At 38.9% G+C, this 17,626-nt stretch overlaps 1 protein-coding gene across 3 annotated transcripts in view; it reads right to left on the bottom strand.

The window, feature by feature from the left end:
- ADGRE5 (adhesion G protein-coupled receptor E5) overlaps positions 1–17,626 on the bottom strand; it is a 73,804-nt gene that overhangs the window by 31,652 nt on the left and 24,526 nt on the right. For all 3 annotated transcript variants that reach the window (XR_007244053.1, XM_048491285.1, XM_048491286.1), the window contains exons 2-4: positions 8,032–8,088; positions 3,502–3,585; positions 1,760–1,822 (exon numbers count right to left, since the gene is read on the bottom strand). Coding sequence is in view for 2 of the 3 variants with exons in the window: in XM_048491285.1 (XP_048347242.1) it covers positions 1,760–1,822; positions 3,502–3,585; positions 8,032–8,088 (204 nt within the window). In the remaining variant the exon portion in view is untranslated. The remainder of the gene's footprint in view (positions 1–1,759; positions 1,823–3,501; positions 3,586–8,031; positions 8,089–17,626) is intronic.

Below are 17,626 nucleotides of genomic sequence, written 5' to 3'. Positions count from 1 at the left end.
CTTTGGTAACGTATAAGTCCCCTGCTTCCCCAAACTCCCATTCTATCATCTCACCTATCTTTTCCACCCTATCTATATACTTAGGAACTGTGTGTATATGCCTTAACGTCTCACTGTGTAATTGTGTGCAACCAAAACTTATATAAACATATTTAAACTACAATTTGGTATCTTTTGTGAATTCCCCTCTTGCAGATAACGCTTCGCCCAATTTCTTGGTAAACATATAGCTCTAAAAAGATCCTCTCCTGCTCAGCTTCCGCTGCCTCTAGCTACTGCTTTCAAGCGCGTCGGTAATTCCCCATTGCTCTATAAAAATAAGTTTGTATACTGTTAAAGCCGCCTAACAGATTTGGTGGAGTATAAAAATAAGTTTGTACACTGCTAAGCTGGGTAACACCTACCCCATCTTCCTGGACCTGGCAACCCTACCCAAGACAGAGTGCACGTAAGCCTGTGAGTCAAGAAGAACTTTCCCAGCAGAAAAAAATCTGATGGGAAGGTAATCTATGGTGATAGAGACTATATAGATCCATTTTTTTAAAGTTCCAGGCTGTGCAGGGAGGGTTGATAGAGTTTAACCATTCCCACAATGCATAGCTTCACTAAGAATCTTCTCCTGCATTATTTGTTATTAGTCCTCTAAAGAAAAAAGCTTTAACTGTCTTTTTGTTAAAGGGCTGTAACAGTGCAGGAGTCCCAGTCTCAAACTGAAAAACTGCAAAGGATTGAAATAGTTAAGCCCTCTCTCTCCTTCGCTCACAGCCCCATTCAAATCTGAGCCATGTGAAGATGTAGTTTAACTTTAAAAGATACTGATCATAGATCTCCCAGCACTTTCTTTGCTTTGGGCATCGACTAAATTTACATGTACCACTTCTTCAGCCCTTCCTCTGTTGATGCATGTGTAGAAAAAGCAGGTAGCTTTAAAGATTTCTGAACCAACTGATGGCAGTGCAAGAAGGCTGAACTGAACTTTTAAACAGTTGTCTGATTTCAATCTAAGTGGAGGAGCTGAAAGAAATGTGTTGGGGAATTGCTTCCCTGTTTGAGTAATAAGCAGAGTGAGAGGAAAGACCAGGAGACTTTTGCTGTGATTATAAAAGATGAAGCAAAAGATGAAGATAAGTAAACTAAATCATATAAAAGATTATAAAAGATGAAGATAAGTAAACTAAATCAGGGTAGGGTATACATGGAATAAACACAATAAATCCTTACTATTTTAGTACAAACTTAGTTACAGAACTTAGGCACATGTGAGCCCACATGTGGCCTAGGCATTCACCTCTTAAGGTGAATCCATCTTACAGGTACAAAAGAAAAAAACCTCGTGTGCAGGTGCACTGCTCTGTGTGAGTGAGACAAAGAAACATAGTTAACTTTATAACCTCTGACCTATGTGCTCTGCCTCACATAAGCAATGTCGGATTAACTGCCCAATGACTAATCAATAAACTGGTCGCAAGACACTGACCTCACTAGCTAATTAATATGCACACAGTTAACCCCTTATTGTCAGGATTAACTGCCCAATGACTAATCAATAAACTGGTCGCAAGACACTGACCTCATTAGCTAATTAATATGCACACAGTTAACCCCTTATTGTCAGGATTGTGACAGACACTTGCAAATCCTAACAAAATGCCAGTAGAAAGGTGGGGTGGGGGTAGAAGGCACAGATTTGTTATCTTATGATGCTGTCATCATGAGCTCACTCTATATTAGTATCAACAGTACAAAATAGCTTTGTTACCTTCACAACAACGAGTTTCATCAGAGCACTTGACCACAGTGGAGTTAGAGTTGATGCACACTCCTGGGAGAGAAGGAAGAACAGCAATTGTTGAAAGTTGCATATAAGATCCAGCTTTCAGTCTCCTTTCTTCCCAGCCACACCAGGAGAAACACTGCTTCTCCCAACTTTAGTCAACTTCCCCATTAGCCTACTCTACTTCAGATGTTCTACTCTTCACGTACAGCATTTTCTAACTTTAAAAACATCCAGAATTCTTTCTGGAATTCTATTCCTGCAAGTTTGGGTGTCAGAGAATCTCAGTTTTCTGGGATTCTTGGTGGTACAGGCATAATTTGGCAAACCACAACACACACTTCTGAATTTCCCAGCTTATGCAGAGATGGGATTCTATGGCATTTAGGTCAAGTTTCCAGTTGGCCTGGAGTTAAGGTCCCTGTCTCTTTAATAGAGGTTTAATGTTTAGAAACAGGTACTTGAAGCTTGTCATGGCCTGGTGGTAAATTTACTGCAGAGCAAATTGTAATTAAAAGGCATAGGACCAACTAGATCAACTCTGCTTGCAGGTAGATTTATTTTTGAATTTTCTTCACTTGAGTAGAAAAGTGAATAGTTAAAGACCTTCCCCCTATTTTCATCTGCAAGTATTTCAGTTTGCCATGCAATGGAGGCCCATGGGTATAGGTTCTCTACCCAGCAAGCACAGTAGTGCTCACAAAAATGAACTCCCCTGACTTATTTTCTTCTCTCATTGCATAATCATTTCCCAGGGTGGGGAGAACTCACTGGACCCGCAGAACAAGACAGCACAAATGTGAGCCTGTTGTGGGAAGACAGAATTTGTTAAATCATGTTCCCAAACACCTGCCAGTTGTGTCTCCTGTCCAGAGGAAGCACTGTTAGAATCTACTTGCAGTTGGAAATCCACTGCTTCCCTTGTAATATGTGGATCTGCCCTAAGTGTAGGATTTGCACTCTTTAACGAGAAGAAACTTTTGTTTAGTACAGGAAGGTTATTAATTTAATCAGAATTTCTGGTTGCAACTTCATAGTATTAGCTGTAGAGTACTGAATTTTTTACAGGATTTTCTATCGTCAAAATAAAACTAAAGTTGAGTGGCATCTTAAAGACTAAAACACAACTCTTGTTTTATTATACTACTATAGATCAACACTCTGCAATTTTTTTGAGTATGGAATATTAAGTTACTATCCTGTAAACAGCAGTTTCTGTTTTGTGAGGTCATGTCCCTTTAAACAAATATTTAAAATAATTTTGAATATTTGGTTTGTTGCATCCTGCTGCTAAACTCAGCATATTAATAATGTTGACTACTGTGATGCATCATTATTGTTACTATCTTGCAGATGAGAAACTTGGGTATAGAATAGATAACAGATAGTTATAATCTCCTTATCTAAGAGGTCTGTCCTTAGGTAGCAGCTCACTCTGAAAATAACGGCACCCAGACTGGCTGTGGATAATAGGAATAGATGTGAAATCCTCTACTGTCCATAGAGCAATTATTATCAAGCCTGAGAGTCAAGCAAATGAGCTCCTCTGGATAACCTGCTAGGATGTTCTGTCCTAAGTGATGAAATGTCAGGAGATTCCACTAGAATGGTGGTGTAGAATGTTCAGCTTGTGATGATGTCATCAAGCCCATATGTTTCCCAGACTCAACACTAGTTCACTCTCTTCAAGCACCAACATTACATGGAAAGCAAGATAGCATTGTTACCAGGACACATTGGGTCACTGTCATAGTCCTCGCGATGTTTATATCCTTCTGGACAGACAATTGCTTTGGCATGACTGGTGGGCTCTGGTTAAAAAAGAAAGAACATTAGCAATGTTAGAATCTGCTCATGCTACAAATCCAGATCACATTCTTCTTATCACACACCTTCCTCAGGCGAAAGACAACAGTTTGGCCTACCTTTCCTAAATCTTACCCAGCACACCACCTCCTTTAATATCTTCAAATGAAGTCTCAAGGCTAGGGGTAAGCATTCGGATATGATGAATTGAAAAAAGATGCACAATTTCAATGGAGCTCAAAAGGCAAATCAGAAAAAAACAGAGAATCCAGGTTTTCACATGTAAATAAAGCTTCTTGTAGCCCTTCCATAATTCATCAACTATCTAGTGTGTGCTGCTGTCTTCCAAAGCTTAAGCATAAATGGGACTGTGGTTTTCATGGTTTTAATGTGTAGGTGGTTTTCATCCCTCCTTCCCTGGCAATATTCAGTCCACATTCTAAAAAAACGCCCACACAAATGTTCAGCTCTTTTTCTCAGTGGGCAAACCTTTGATCTTGGAGATGAGAATTCATGGTATGGCCTGGGCTGGGAAAAGGGTAACTCATCATGCAAGGGAAGATGGCCAAGTGGGCTAAAGAAAAAAATGTTTTTTGGAAATTATCCAAAAGTAAGGAATTTACACTACCCAGAGGAGAAAGGGGAATCCCTCACAGATGAAGCAGAAACACTTTTTCTCACATCTACTTTATTCTAATGTCTTATATCTTTCTTAAACAATGGTGATTTTACATAATTTGGTTTTATTTTCTTTAGAACATTTCTATGGCACTTCTCCAGGAAATCTGCTTGAGGCTGGATGGAGTTGTTCCTTTTGGCAGAGCACAAGATTGAAGCATATCATTTATTTGTGTGTTCTTTGCTCCCAGGAACAATGAGCCCTAATATTCCTGGTGGTTCACAAGAATCTGTGTGGTAAGTACTAAAATTTAGTTTTAGTTCTCTGAATGTTCTCAGAACTTTGCCCCCAAACACTGGTGCTGGGACTGCTTTTTCAACGGGAGCAACAGTGCAAGAGGGAGAGCTATTCTCTTCCATTTAATCTAATTTCTCACTGAAAAACACCACCCTTTAAACAACTTTGATCTCCACTGGGAAATACCATGTGTACTCTTAAGGTAAAACTTATGGGGAAGTATGGCTCAAAAAATAATATTTTGAGGAAGAAGAAAAATCAGGGAGGGAAGGGTTAAACAGCCACTCTCTCCCTATACACTTTAAGAAGCAGCCCTGGCTGCTGCATTTAGAAAAAAATGTCCACAGAGCTACACAATATGTAGTTTCATCTTGTAGCTCAGAACATGCATCTGGCAAAAGTGACACAGACCCTGCGATGTCCAAAAATACACTGTAGTTCATTCTAATTCAGACTGGACTGGGGCCATTCAGGTCTAAGGCACAGAAAACACCACATCATTATGTTTTTAAAAGGCACTATTTCCAGATTTTGCAAATCCAGAAGTACATTAAAATCATGAAAGCAACTTTCCAACAGGGTTTTCAGTGCTACACTGCATTAATTTTGCAAAAAAAATTATGTAACCTTATTAGAATATATGTACATAGGCTTCTAGTATTTCACATTGACTTATGATACCGTCTATACTTTTTAAAAAATGTAATGGATCATTGCACCATTATCATCTTATGAAAATCCATTGCCATGATCAATTTCCCAGTTTTCATTTTTAAAATGCTCTAGAAGACCTGTTTGTCGAGTTAGAAGGAGAAATGGGAAGCCCACACCTTTTCACTTATTACACATCCAAAAGGGCTTGATACTTTAAAAAAAGGGGAAAAAAAGGAAACTAGTGCATTAATATAGCCATCTAGTACAACATCATCTAGTACAACAATCAAGCTATTACTATTTTTAAAGTTCTCTAGTGGTGGTAGGCAGTCATGGAGACTGAAGTAAAGAAATGTCATACATGAAGTAAAGAAATGTCATTCACACCATGCCCAAGGCCATTTTGGCTGAGATCTTTCCCAAAAGATCATACAAAGCCAGGCAAGGAAAGACTGCAGCAAAGTGGGAGAAATGAACATAGAAGTAGAATAAATAGAAGATAATGCCATGTGGATACTTCCAAAAACTGCAGCAACAAGGAAGCCAAGGGAGAGCAAAACATCTGTTTGGAAACAGCACAGGACTTTTCTAATTTGCTAAAGGTTTTCAGTTGGGTTCATTAATGCCCATAAATTGCATGTGTAAAGTGCAGTCAAGTCACAGTAAACTTATGGCAACCCAGTAGGGTTTTCAAGGCAAGAGACTAACAGAGGTCCTTTGCCATTGCCTTTCTCTGCATAGCAACCTTGGTATTCCTTGGTGGTCTCCCAATCAGGTGCTAAACAGGGCTGAACTTGCTTAGCTTCTGACATCTGACTGGACAAGCTAGCCCTGGTCATCCAGGTCAAGGTAAATTAAGGCTTCATTCATTCTTTCAGATTTCCCTTCACTGAAGATTTGATATCTCTGTGCAAGATGCTGCTGCACCGTTTACCTAGGCAGGAATGAATTGCTACAAAGGGCCACTGCTCTGAGCACAATTCTACTAGCTTCATCTAAGGTAACATTTCATTATTGGGCAATGGAGTAACAACAGAATTTCAAGCAGCCTTGGAGAACCCATTTCATTCTGGGTGTAGGCCTGGCTTGAGTCTCAGTCATCCTGATGGATGCTGTTTGGCAGAAGAGTGACAGAGTGAATCCCTGTTAACTATGGTATCCTTCTGGAGAGGTTAGTGAGACTGGGATTGGGGAGAGCACCATGCTTCATGCTTCAGTATTTACCTAGTCAGCAGGTTGCAAAGGCAGTGTTGGTGGGGCTGCTGCTTGGCTGAGTGGCATTTGTGTTATGTGGTCCCATGAGAGGCTGTCTGACCACCATGCTAATTAATATGAAGTCACCAGGAGAGATCATCCCAGAGATGTGGAGTAAGGTGTCCCAAATATGCAAATGACATTCAATTTTACTTCTCCCTAGGTTGAGTCAGGCCTTGGAAAAACTCTTGGAGAAGGATGGATCAAGGCCAATAAATTGAAGCTCATTCTAGACAAGATGGCCATTGAAAGCTGCTTGGGGACTGAGGAGTCAGCCTGTCATAGAGAAGAATGAACTCCCCGTAAACGAGTAGGTTCTTATTTGGGACTGCTGTGAGATCTTGGCCTGACACTGGAAGCTCATCAGGCCTGTAGTGGCATGTAGTGACTTTTATTTGCTTCAATTGATATGTCAACTGCAGCTGTTCCTTGAAAGTTGTGATTGGACTATGGTGATCCCTCATCTGATTATATCCAGGTTAATATAATGCACTCTAAGTGAGACTGGCTTTGAAAGATGTCCAGACACCTCATATACCAAGCTATTGTTGGACAATGAATACAGGGATGAATATCAGCCCTTCTGCATAGGCTACTGATCTCCACACACACACAACACCCAGGAATGATTTTTAAAGTCCTGGCCTACAACACTTTGAGACTGGGTACCTGAAGGACCACCCCATCCCATAAGGATCAGCCTGTCAGTTAAGATCTGTTGGACAAATTAACAGAGTAGAACAGAAGAGACAAATTTTCAGTTGCTTTTTATATAAATGAATTTTATTAGCTATTAGGAAGGGTTACATGGAGAGAAAATAACAACACCTTTCTATTCTAGCAGTATACTTGGTTACATACTTTCCCTCATGGTCTCACATGGTGATGGTGACTGCTCTAACAAAGAAACAGACTTTACTTTATAACCTCTGCCTATGTGACCACTTGCATATTAGCTATGTCGGACTGACCAATAGCTTAATCAACAGACTGGCCATAAAACAGTGACCTCAGTAACTAGCTAACATACACACATTTAACCCTTTCATGAGTGAAGTGTGATAGACTCTTACAAATACCAAGATCTTCCTGTCAATCCCTACTGTCTGTGTCTTCTCCAGAAGAGGTGAACTCTGTAGCATTTAGAGACAGGCCTTTCTCAGTGATGATGCCTCACGTTTGTAATGCCTCTCCCATCCCACCAAGGTTTATCATCCTTTTTTAAAGCCGTCCTTTTTAAAGCCAACTGCTTTACGACCTGCATACTAGGGTTTTTTAAAAAAATTACTAGAACAGTTTTATTGCAACTGCTTTTAACTTCTGTTTATTCTTCCCATGGTCCTTCCTATGGCTAATTTTAAAGAATTTTATGCTCTCTTTTTTGTTTGTTTTAACTTTTTTAGATGCCTTGAGCTAGAGAGGTAGCCTTAGCATGGTATGCTTTCTCTGCTCTCTGCTTCATCCCCCTCTTGGATATAAAAGGGCATTGATTTCTTCATCTAGCCATGCACCAAACACCATGGTTCTTTTTACTAGCACTCTAAAAACAAGCAAAATCAAAAAGCAGTAGTTTTAAATGGGCCTTCTAATGCTGCTTTAAAAGGTTATTGATCCAGGAAAAACTTACCTGAGCTTATGTTGCTCCGGGCAGTAATGCTAGATGGAACAAGGATAATGTAGAGTCCTGGAAGATAAACAGAAATCAGATTTATCCACATATATTCACATGTACTGTAGCCAGCATGGCTCCTGAAGTGAAGCAATCAGATTAGACTAGGACAGTGATGGCGAACCTTTTTGAGACCGAGTGCCCAAATTGCAAACCCAAACCCACTTATTTATCGCAAAGTGCCAACATGGCAATTTAACCTGAATACTGAGGTTTTAGTTTAGAAAAAAACAGTTTGCTCCGAGGCGTGCGTTACTCGGGAGTAAGCTTGGTGAAGCAACCGTGCAATGCTTCGAATTGGTAAATCACGACCCTAGGAGGGTTTACTCAGAAGCAAGGCCAGCCTAGATATGTGTGTGTGTGTGGGGGGGGTTTCCATTCCCCCTACATGACGAACTCTGTGCACGCGTGCCCACAGAGAGGGCTCTGAGTCCCACCTCTGGCACCTGTGCCATAGGTTCGCACCACTAGACTAGGATCTGGGAGATAATGGGGCTCAGATCCAAACTCTGCTATGAGGATCTCTGGAGAACATCAACCCATTTATTCTCTCCCTCAGCCTAATCTACCACATGGTTACGTAACTATAAGGATAAAATAAGAAAGGAAGAAGTGCGTTTGCTGTTCTTGGGAGCAGAGGTGGGATAAAAGTGTGTTATAGATAGGTATCTTTCCTGGAATGTCTACATAGAGAGTAACCCCCAGGGATGGGGAAAACCACTCCATCTTATTTGGAAGAAAAGCTATACACAGATTTATTTGATGCTCACAGGTTTTAGCCCTGAGCTGATTTGAGTGGCAAGGTACTTCCCAGATACTCAGAATTGACAGCATGGGAAAAGCCATGGGCAGTTATGGGCAGTTTCTTCTAGAACTGTATTGCCTTTTATTTTCACCAGTTTGGTTTACTTTTATTTTTCCTGACCAGTTTTCTAACAGAAACATTTTAACACCTGTCTAAACCAAGGAATACTTCCAAATCCTGAGGAAGGTGAAAATGAAACTCAAGATCTAGAATACTCCTCAGACTGTCTATCTCTAAGAGACAAAAATGGGAAAGGGATGGTCTGAGACAGTACAGGATTTTTTTGTTAAGAGTTAGGTTAAAGAATGTAGTTCCTCGAACTATTCTTTCCAAGAATGCAATCTATGAAGTTTCCTGCCAAATTTTGTGGCTGACTCCGAATAAAGTGAGGTAACTTCATATTCCAACTATTCAGAGGCGTAGCTGGGTCAGAGTGTGCCCGATGTGCACTCTGGCTTTTTTGTGCCCCCCCACCCCCTGACTAACTTTAGCAAACTGAACAGGCTGGAGAACAGGCCTGCCTGTTCTGGTGGGAACTAGCCTGCTCGGTTTGCTAAAGTAAGTGTGGGGGGGCATGGGGGGGAGATCACGCCCGCCTGCCCCCCACGACACTCCCCCACATTACTTTAGAAACCTGAGCAGGCTGGAGAACAGGCCTGCCTGTGTGGGAACTACATTTCCCAGGATACCCCAGGTTCCAAACAAATAGTTTGGAACCTGTCAACATGGCAAAGGCTACTCCAGTTAATACCAATGACTTTTACCCAGTGAGATCTGTGAGTGGATTGGTGGTTGCAGAACAATCTTTCCTACCTCTCCTTCCTGCAGTAGCTCCTGAGCAACCTGAAATGCTGCCCCCTGTCCCAGCAACAGCACTGTGCATTGTGTTGGGAGTTTGCTGTGAAGAGATGGAGGAATTGTTGGCCTCTTCCACTTCAGAAATAGTGTTGTTTCACTGGGGGAAAACTGTCCATTGGATGTAACCTTCTATGTTTATTTAATACTTTCTATTTTGCTTCACAGGGGTCTTAGGGCATTTCATCTCAGCAGATTTAGGGCCAGAGGCTGACAGGTCCAAAGAACCACTTTAGCCATGCTTAAGCACATGGGTGTACCCAATGAAATTATTGACTTCTTCCTTTTGAGTGACGGTCTGCAAAGTAATATCACTTCCATTTTAACAGTGCCTTGCCTTCTTTTTTTCTACTTTTTTGTTTTAATTATTATTTTAAAAATTTAATAATAATAAAAATTATAATACAGTAAAATAACGCACCCTGGCCCATCCACCCCCAACAGCCCACCTTCCAGCTACTGAAGGAAACAAAGGAAAAATGTTTAAAAAGACAAAAGAGAGATGAAACACTCCAGTGCCAGAACTTGAGGCAGCCTGTCACTCACAATTCGGGGGATGGGTGGGAAGGTAAGAGCATAAAAAAGGCAGGAGTGGAGCTAGAAGATTCCTTGCCCTTGCCCAAAAAACAGAGCAGTTGCCCTATAAAATCCAACTAGTACTAGAGGAATTAGGAGTATTTTGGTAAAGCTGCCCCTCTGTCCAAGAGGGGGTACCATCCTTGTTTGTGTCCAGGAAATGCTGGTACAAGAGCGGTATGCTGCTCTAGAGAGGAGGGCCTGGCTCCTTTTACAGCCTGAGGCAAGGAGTTGGGACACACCATCGGCTGCCCATTTCCAGGCCTCTGTAACAGTGCCTTGCCTTCTGACATAAGCAGCTGATGTTTAATAAGCACAACCTAAGATTTCCTTGGGCATGTGGAAACCGCTCACAGTCTCTAGCCCCTCTGTCACAGTATGAAGTATATGGTTACTTAAGGGTTGGCAACTCAAATTCCAATGAAGAAATTTCCACTGTACAGAATGAAATATGGAATACTGTTGATGTTTCAGGACATATTTCTTTACATTAATACAGAGTTAGGAAAGATGTTGACAGATGGTTATGATTTTATTTTTTTGAGCAGATGTTGCATTTTGTGACTTGCCATATTACATTTCCTAACATTTGCAAACATTGCATTAAAAAGATGTTTATATCTTCTCTGTGTGCCATATTTTTATTTGTTGTATTACAGTTCAATAAATGAGACATCTGTATGCACAACAGCTTCCTAATCTGTGCACACTCAATATTTTTCTTTCTTTCAAAAATTCTGTTATTGAGAGAATCATGAAATGTACTAAAATACCTTTATAGGAAGACATAAAGTTATAACATCTTGATAATTTATAAAAAGAAGAAAAAAAATAAGACCCAGCAATATCAATACTCAAAGTTCCAATATAATACTTCAGGACAGATTACTTCCAATTGTCTCTACTACTATATACAGATTTTAAAAAATTAATATAATGAGAAAACCAAGAAATGTATATCAACATAGTCTGTATATAATTAAACCAAGTTTGCCATTCCTTTGGAAATTCCATGGTCCCTTCAAGTTGTATCATATCACATATTTTTGCTGAGTGCCACCAATGGTGATAAAAGGAACCAGGTTCTTTATCGTGCTTCCAACATCTGTCAGAACATTTATAAATCTTGGCCAACTTATCAGGTGTAATATGCCATCTTAGCCACATTTTATAAAACCTAGGTAATAGATTCATTTTTATAGCTGCAATTTTACCAAGTAACAATAAGTTTAATCTTATCCAGTTTTTAACATCTTTTTGAATCTCTTTCCAGAGTTTCCCATAATTATTTTCATATAGTAATAGATTCGAATTAGATATATAAATTCCCATTATTTAATTTTAGCCACAATCTGACAGCCCATCTGTTTAACTAAGCAACTTCTACTTTTCTCATCCAGGTTTTTACCAGAAAATAGGATTTCTCCTTATTCGGTTGCAACCCAGAGCTCATTCCAAAATCCTCTAAGATTTGCCTTAGATGGACAATTTAGCTATTAGGCTCTTCCAAGATTATTATTATTTCATCAGCATAAGCTCATATCTTAAAATTTTCTTTCTTAATCTTAACACTTCGTATGCTTTCATTTTCTTTACTGTTATCATTTAAGATTTCCATTGCTAGAAGATATAGTAAAGGTGAAAGTGGACATCCCTGGCTGGTGCCCTTTGTGATCTGGGCACAATTGTATGATAATTCCCCATTAACAATCATTCTTGTCCATTGGATTTTACAGATTTGTTTTATCCAGGTACAAAATTTATTGTCAAATCCTCTCCTTTGTAGCATCTCTATAATGAAATTCCAATTAACACTATAAAAAGCTTTATGGATATCTTTAAAAAGAAATGCAAGATGTTTATCTGGTTTTTGTTCAAATGCTTCCAGGATACCTATTACCACTTTCACATTGTCCTTGATAAATCTACCTGGTAAAAAGCCTGTTTGATCCAGATGAATTATTTTAACTGAGACCTTTTTAAGCTGTAATACTCGTTGGCAAAGACGTGGGTAAGGGGGGGTTATGGGTTCAAAAAAACCCATTACATGTCCGAAGCTCCACATACGAGGGGACAGGGTGGGGAGCAGGGGAGACTGCCGACCCCTGCCTTGGAGCACTGAGTTGGGGAGCGGACCTCGGGGAGACATGGCCACACTAACATGGGTGGGTGGGGGCATGGCCATGCCCCCGAACCCACCCCACAATATATATATATATAGCTACGTCACTGCTCGTTGGCTATAATACTCATAAAAATTATAATCCAAGTTCAGCAAGGAAATCGGTCTGAAGCTTTCCACATCTAGTTATGAAGCTTTCCACATCTAGTTATCTTAAAGAAATATTGGCATAATTCCATTAATTCGGAATTCCTTTTTTTAATCTCATTAAATAAGTTAAATAAGTAATCTACAATTTCGTGTTTAAATATCTTACAAAAACAATTTGTGATGCCAACGGGACCAGGGGTTTCATTTATTTTCAGTTTCTGGATGGCTTCTAAAATTTCTACTTTTGTAATCTCTTCATTTAGCATAAGTAGATCATCTATCTCAATTTTTAAAAATCGCAATTGTCTGAATATTCTAATTGTTTTGATCCTGTTCTGAATCTACATAATTATATAATTCTTGATAAAAATTAACACATTCCTCTTTAATTTTCTAGTTATCATAAACAATTTTGCCTTTATTCCTACTTTTTGTGATCCATTTCTCTTGATTTCTTGCTTCCAGTTTCTATGCTAACCATTTGAAAATGTTATTCCCCTGTTCGAAATTATATTGTTTTATTTGAAGTAACTGCCTACTAACCTCTTCAGAGGCTACTAAGTCCAGTTGTGCTTTTAAAAATTGAAGATGTAGCATAATCTTAACATCTTTTGGGTTCTCTATCAATTTATTTTCTTTGAGCTGTATCTCTTTAGTTAATGTCTCATTTTAAAGCTTCCCCCTACACCTATGCACTATAAAAATCCCTCGCATAAATGCTTTAAAAGGATCCTGAATTATACCCCAGTCCAGATCTTCATGAATACTGTATGCAAAAGATTCCTGAATTATTTTTACAGTCTTCTACAATAAAAGTATCACATATTAAAGTGTTGTTTAAAGCCCATCTAAATTCATTATTCTCTTTCCTTCCTCTAAATTCTGTTCTTACTGGTTTGTGATCAGAGACAGAATTTGAAAAATTTCTGCCTTAATCACATCCTTGAGTATCTCATGGGATGCCCATATCATATCAATCCTTGACCAGGACTTATGCCTCATAGAAAAAAAGGTAAATTCCTTTTCTGAGCCATGAACATATCTCCAAACATCTGTCAGATCTAAATTTTCCACTAAGTCAGAAAAAGTTTTGGGAAGCTTCCAACTATTCTACATAGCTTTACTTCTATTTTTTTTATCTAATTTTGGTTCTGTAACCCAATTTAACTCACCAAGCAAAATAAAATTAACATAATCCATTTCAGAAATTTTATTTAACTGATTTAAAAATGCCATTTTGCCATTGTTTGGTGCATAAACACCAATCAAGAGCACTTTCGTAGACTGTAACTTAATTTCTACCAACAAAAATTGTCCACCTGCATCTGCATACTTCAAGACTGGTTCTAAGTTTCCCTTAACATAAAGTGCAATACCACATTTATTTCTTAAGTTTTCTTATAGAGATAAATTCATTACCCAATTTCATATTTACCAAAAATCTGGAATCTTTTTGTATTATATGAGTTTCTTGGAGGCAGCAAATTTGAATGTTCTTTTTAAGAATGTAACCAAAAACCTTCTTCCTTTTTAGGGGACAGTTTATTCCATTCACATTCCAAGTTAGACATCTCAAAGATACATGCTTAAAAACTAACAAGTAAGTAACAAGTAACAAGCCTTTATTGGCATAAAATAAACATACAAAATAAGCATACAAAATTTGCCCATTATTGCTCACAGTTATAGACACTGGTACTAGAATATATACATGGTCCTTCTGTAACTATAGGACATTCCTTCAGCTAAGTTGACTCACTTAAACGTCATCGGATACTGGCAGGAGCTAGAAAAATTACTGCTGGCTATATGTGGTCATAATCACATAAACATTGGGATTGGTATTCATCTAGATTTCCGTCTATTAGTGTTAGCAGAAAGTTTGCTACATTCTCAGACACTGTAATCCATGTTGTCTAAAAAAAGCATAGGCATCTTCTAAGAGCATCGGGGTTAGATTGTTATACAGAATGGGATACAAGTGCAGATTGCTTAACATTCTGATTTTTTTTTGCAAACCTTACACAATGAAAGAGGGTATGATCGAGTGTCTCCACCTGACCCATATTGCATGGACATAGCCTCCTCTGTTTATCAATTTGTTGATATCTGCCATAGAGCAGCATAGAAGGCGTTAGATTGAATCTGGCCAGTGTTAAGGCTCTTCTTAATTTAGGGTTGGTGATCCAATGTAAATAATTGGCCATGTGTCCTTGTTCAATTGGAATAAGCAGGGTCAGGGGGGAACACGTTTTCCTCGCAGCCATTATCATATCCCGATACTCTTGTTCTAATAGCTTAGTTTTCAAGCAGCTATATGCTTCTGATATGGAAAAAGGGACTGCTTAAAAACTAAAGAAAGAGAAAAGAAGAGAAAAAATTCAAGGAAAAAAGAAAAGAAGACTGGTATATAAACAAATAAACCAATTAAGCCAGTAAAATAATTTCAGCTCTCTCCTATATTTTTTCAGAAATTCATTTGCATTAGTTAAGCTTTGAATTCTCCTTCTGGTCCTTTTATACTGAAAAGACATCCTCTCAGGTATTTCTCATTTATAATAAACATTATTCCTCCTTAATGTTTGTGCTAATTCAGCATATTCTTTCCTTGCTTGCAGTAATTTATTTGAAATCTCTTTCATAATTATTACCTCTTTGTCATTAATTCTTAGTTTATTTTCATAATGAGTATGCAAAATCTCAGACCTACAGGATTTTCTCAGAAAGCTAACCATTACATCTCTAGGCAGTTTCCTTTCTTTAGCTATCTTTGAATTAACTCTGTATATTTTATCTATTTCAGCATCTACATCCTCAGTTGATTTCCCCTAAAATTTTGCAAGTATCTTAACTATTCTTTCCATAATTTTTCATTATCCATTTCATCTATGCCTCTAAACCGCAAAAGTTCAGCCTCCAAGAACAAGAAGTCTTGTCCTTTCTTCTCTTCCTCCTTCTCCATAACAGTAATCTTCTCCTCTAAAGTATCCATTCTTTTGTTTATAGTCTTAAGCGGTTCCAAAATTGTGATCATTCCCTCCTCCAATGAGGCAATTGTATCCATTTTCTGCTTAATTTAATTCAATTCTTCATCTATTTTCCCCACTTTAGCATTTGTGTTAAGCATTGTTATAGACATTGTATCCACCTTGGACAACAATTCTTGCATTACTTTCATATCAAAAGTTGAATTAGTTCCAAAAGGAGGATGTTTTTCCCTTGGTGTAATTACTCTCTGCAAAGAAGCTCCTTTCTCTGCTTTGGGCGAAGTGGTTTCACTTTAAATGCAGGAAGATTTGTTCTTAGTCAGTCAGTCAACAAAGCATCTTTAATTGGTAGAGGTTAGTAGAGACAATTCTCCTAGCAACACTGCTTAACTTTAAGAAATAAGAAACAAAGAACAGCAAATTAGGTTACTAGGAGGTGGAAACCAGCCTCAGGATTTCCTATTCAGCTCTATAGCAGCGGTTGGGCTTCTCTCTCCAACGCTGCAGTTCGCTTCATGGTTCTACCCAGCACCTTCAGGTGTGGCAAGAGTCAACTGCCCAAGCACCACCAGGCACCAAACGCTGACTCTGCACTCGCTCCCCAACACCCTGTCTCTGCGGGTGGTAGGAACGGGCCAATTTACAACAGCCTCCACCTTATGGCAGCTTGTGCTGAAGCTCCTCTGAAACCTCTTTTTTGTACAGGTGGAATGAGAAACAGGTTTGTGGCCACAGAAAAACCTGTTTAAACTGCTGCCGACGCTCCCTCTCTTTGGAGCTCCTGTCCTGGGCAGAAGTACCCTTGGAAGTTGCACACTCAATATTTTTCCACCACTAGAACCACTGTGCAGTTCTGAGGACCTGCTGTACATACTATTGTGGCTATCAGGTTAACCAAAATGAACTGCAGTTGATTTCTCAAAAATTATCTGTGAACTCAGACCAGTTAGAGGTCACAAACTGTGGCCCAGAAGTACTTCTTCTAATGGAAGATACACAGGAGAGGTCTGTGTAGGAAATGTAGTCTGCAAAAGACCGGACTGATATCAGTGCAGGCAAAATTATGGACACTCTCCATACTATATTGGCATAGATTGTGCTATTGCCAGAGGGCCCTTGCTAGATATATCTTGTCTGATACAGTTATTTCCCCGTGGCTTAGAGCAGTGCTACAGAAGCTAGCATACGATGGACTCTCCCAACAACTAATTTCAAGTATGAATTACGACAGAGCTAGGGATCTTATTAAACTCAGAATTATAGATGTTGAGAGGCAACATGACCTCAATAAACTTAAAAATACAATCTTCAGTAAAATAACTCTCAACAAACTCTCAATAATGCCTTACCTCACTTCTCTGTCTAATGTTAACCACTGCAGAGGCTTCAGCCTACTGTGCTATAGTGCCCTTTTGCCTACCTATAACTGCTGGGATTTATAGCAAAGTACCAATTGAGGGCAGAACTTGCAGTTGTCAAACATGAGGTATGGAAAACACAGAACATATTCTACTTGAATGTCCATATTATGATGAGATACGTAAGATGCTTCTTCCCTATGACCAGGCAAACTCTTCTTTGGCAAAGGAAAAAAAGATCAAAACATTGCTATCAGATACAAATAAACATCTAACGTATTCCGTTGCCAAGTTTGCTTGGATTTCTAGCAAAATCAGGAAGGTTCGACAGAGCTCTACCGGTTGTGGCAGTTAATTTCCCCTTATTATTATTAGATAGATACTGTCTCTATTGTGTGCTCATATCCTGAATTTTCTTATGCTTTTATTGTATTTTATTACTTTGTATTTATTACTTTGTATTTTTTTAATTTGTATTTTTGTAAATTTAACTCTTTTGTATCTTGCTGGTCAATGACCATAACTAAACAAATCAATCAATCAGTCTGCAAAAGTTCTCAGAGGGGCTTCCTGTGTTATTTCTTCTTGAGTTCCAGCTCACATTAAGTTCTGAACAGGCCTTTACAAAGTATTAAGCACTGTAGACATTCCACACCAATGTTAGCCCTAATAGCAACAGAAAGGTACAAATTGGTTGCTT

Source organism: Sphaerodactylus townsendi, linkage group LG03, assembly GCF_021028975.2.
Source record: "Sphaerodactylus townsendi isolate TG3544 linkage group LG03, MPM_Stown_v2.3, whole genome shotgun sequence".
Lineage (NCBI taxonomy): Eukaryota > Metazoa > Chordata > Lepidosauria > Squamata > Sphaerodactylidae > Sphaerodactylus > Sphaerodactylus townsendi.
The sequence above is the reverse complement of the archived record's forward strand: the minus strand, read 5'-3'. Positions and strand labels throughout refer to the sequence as shown.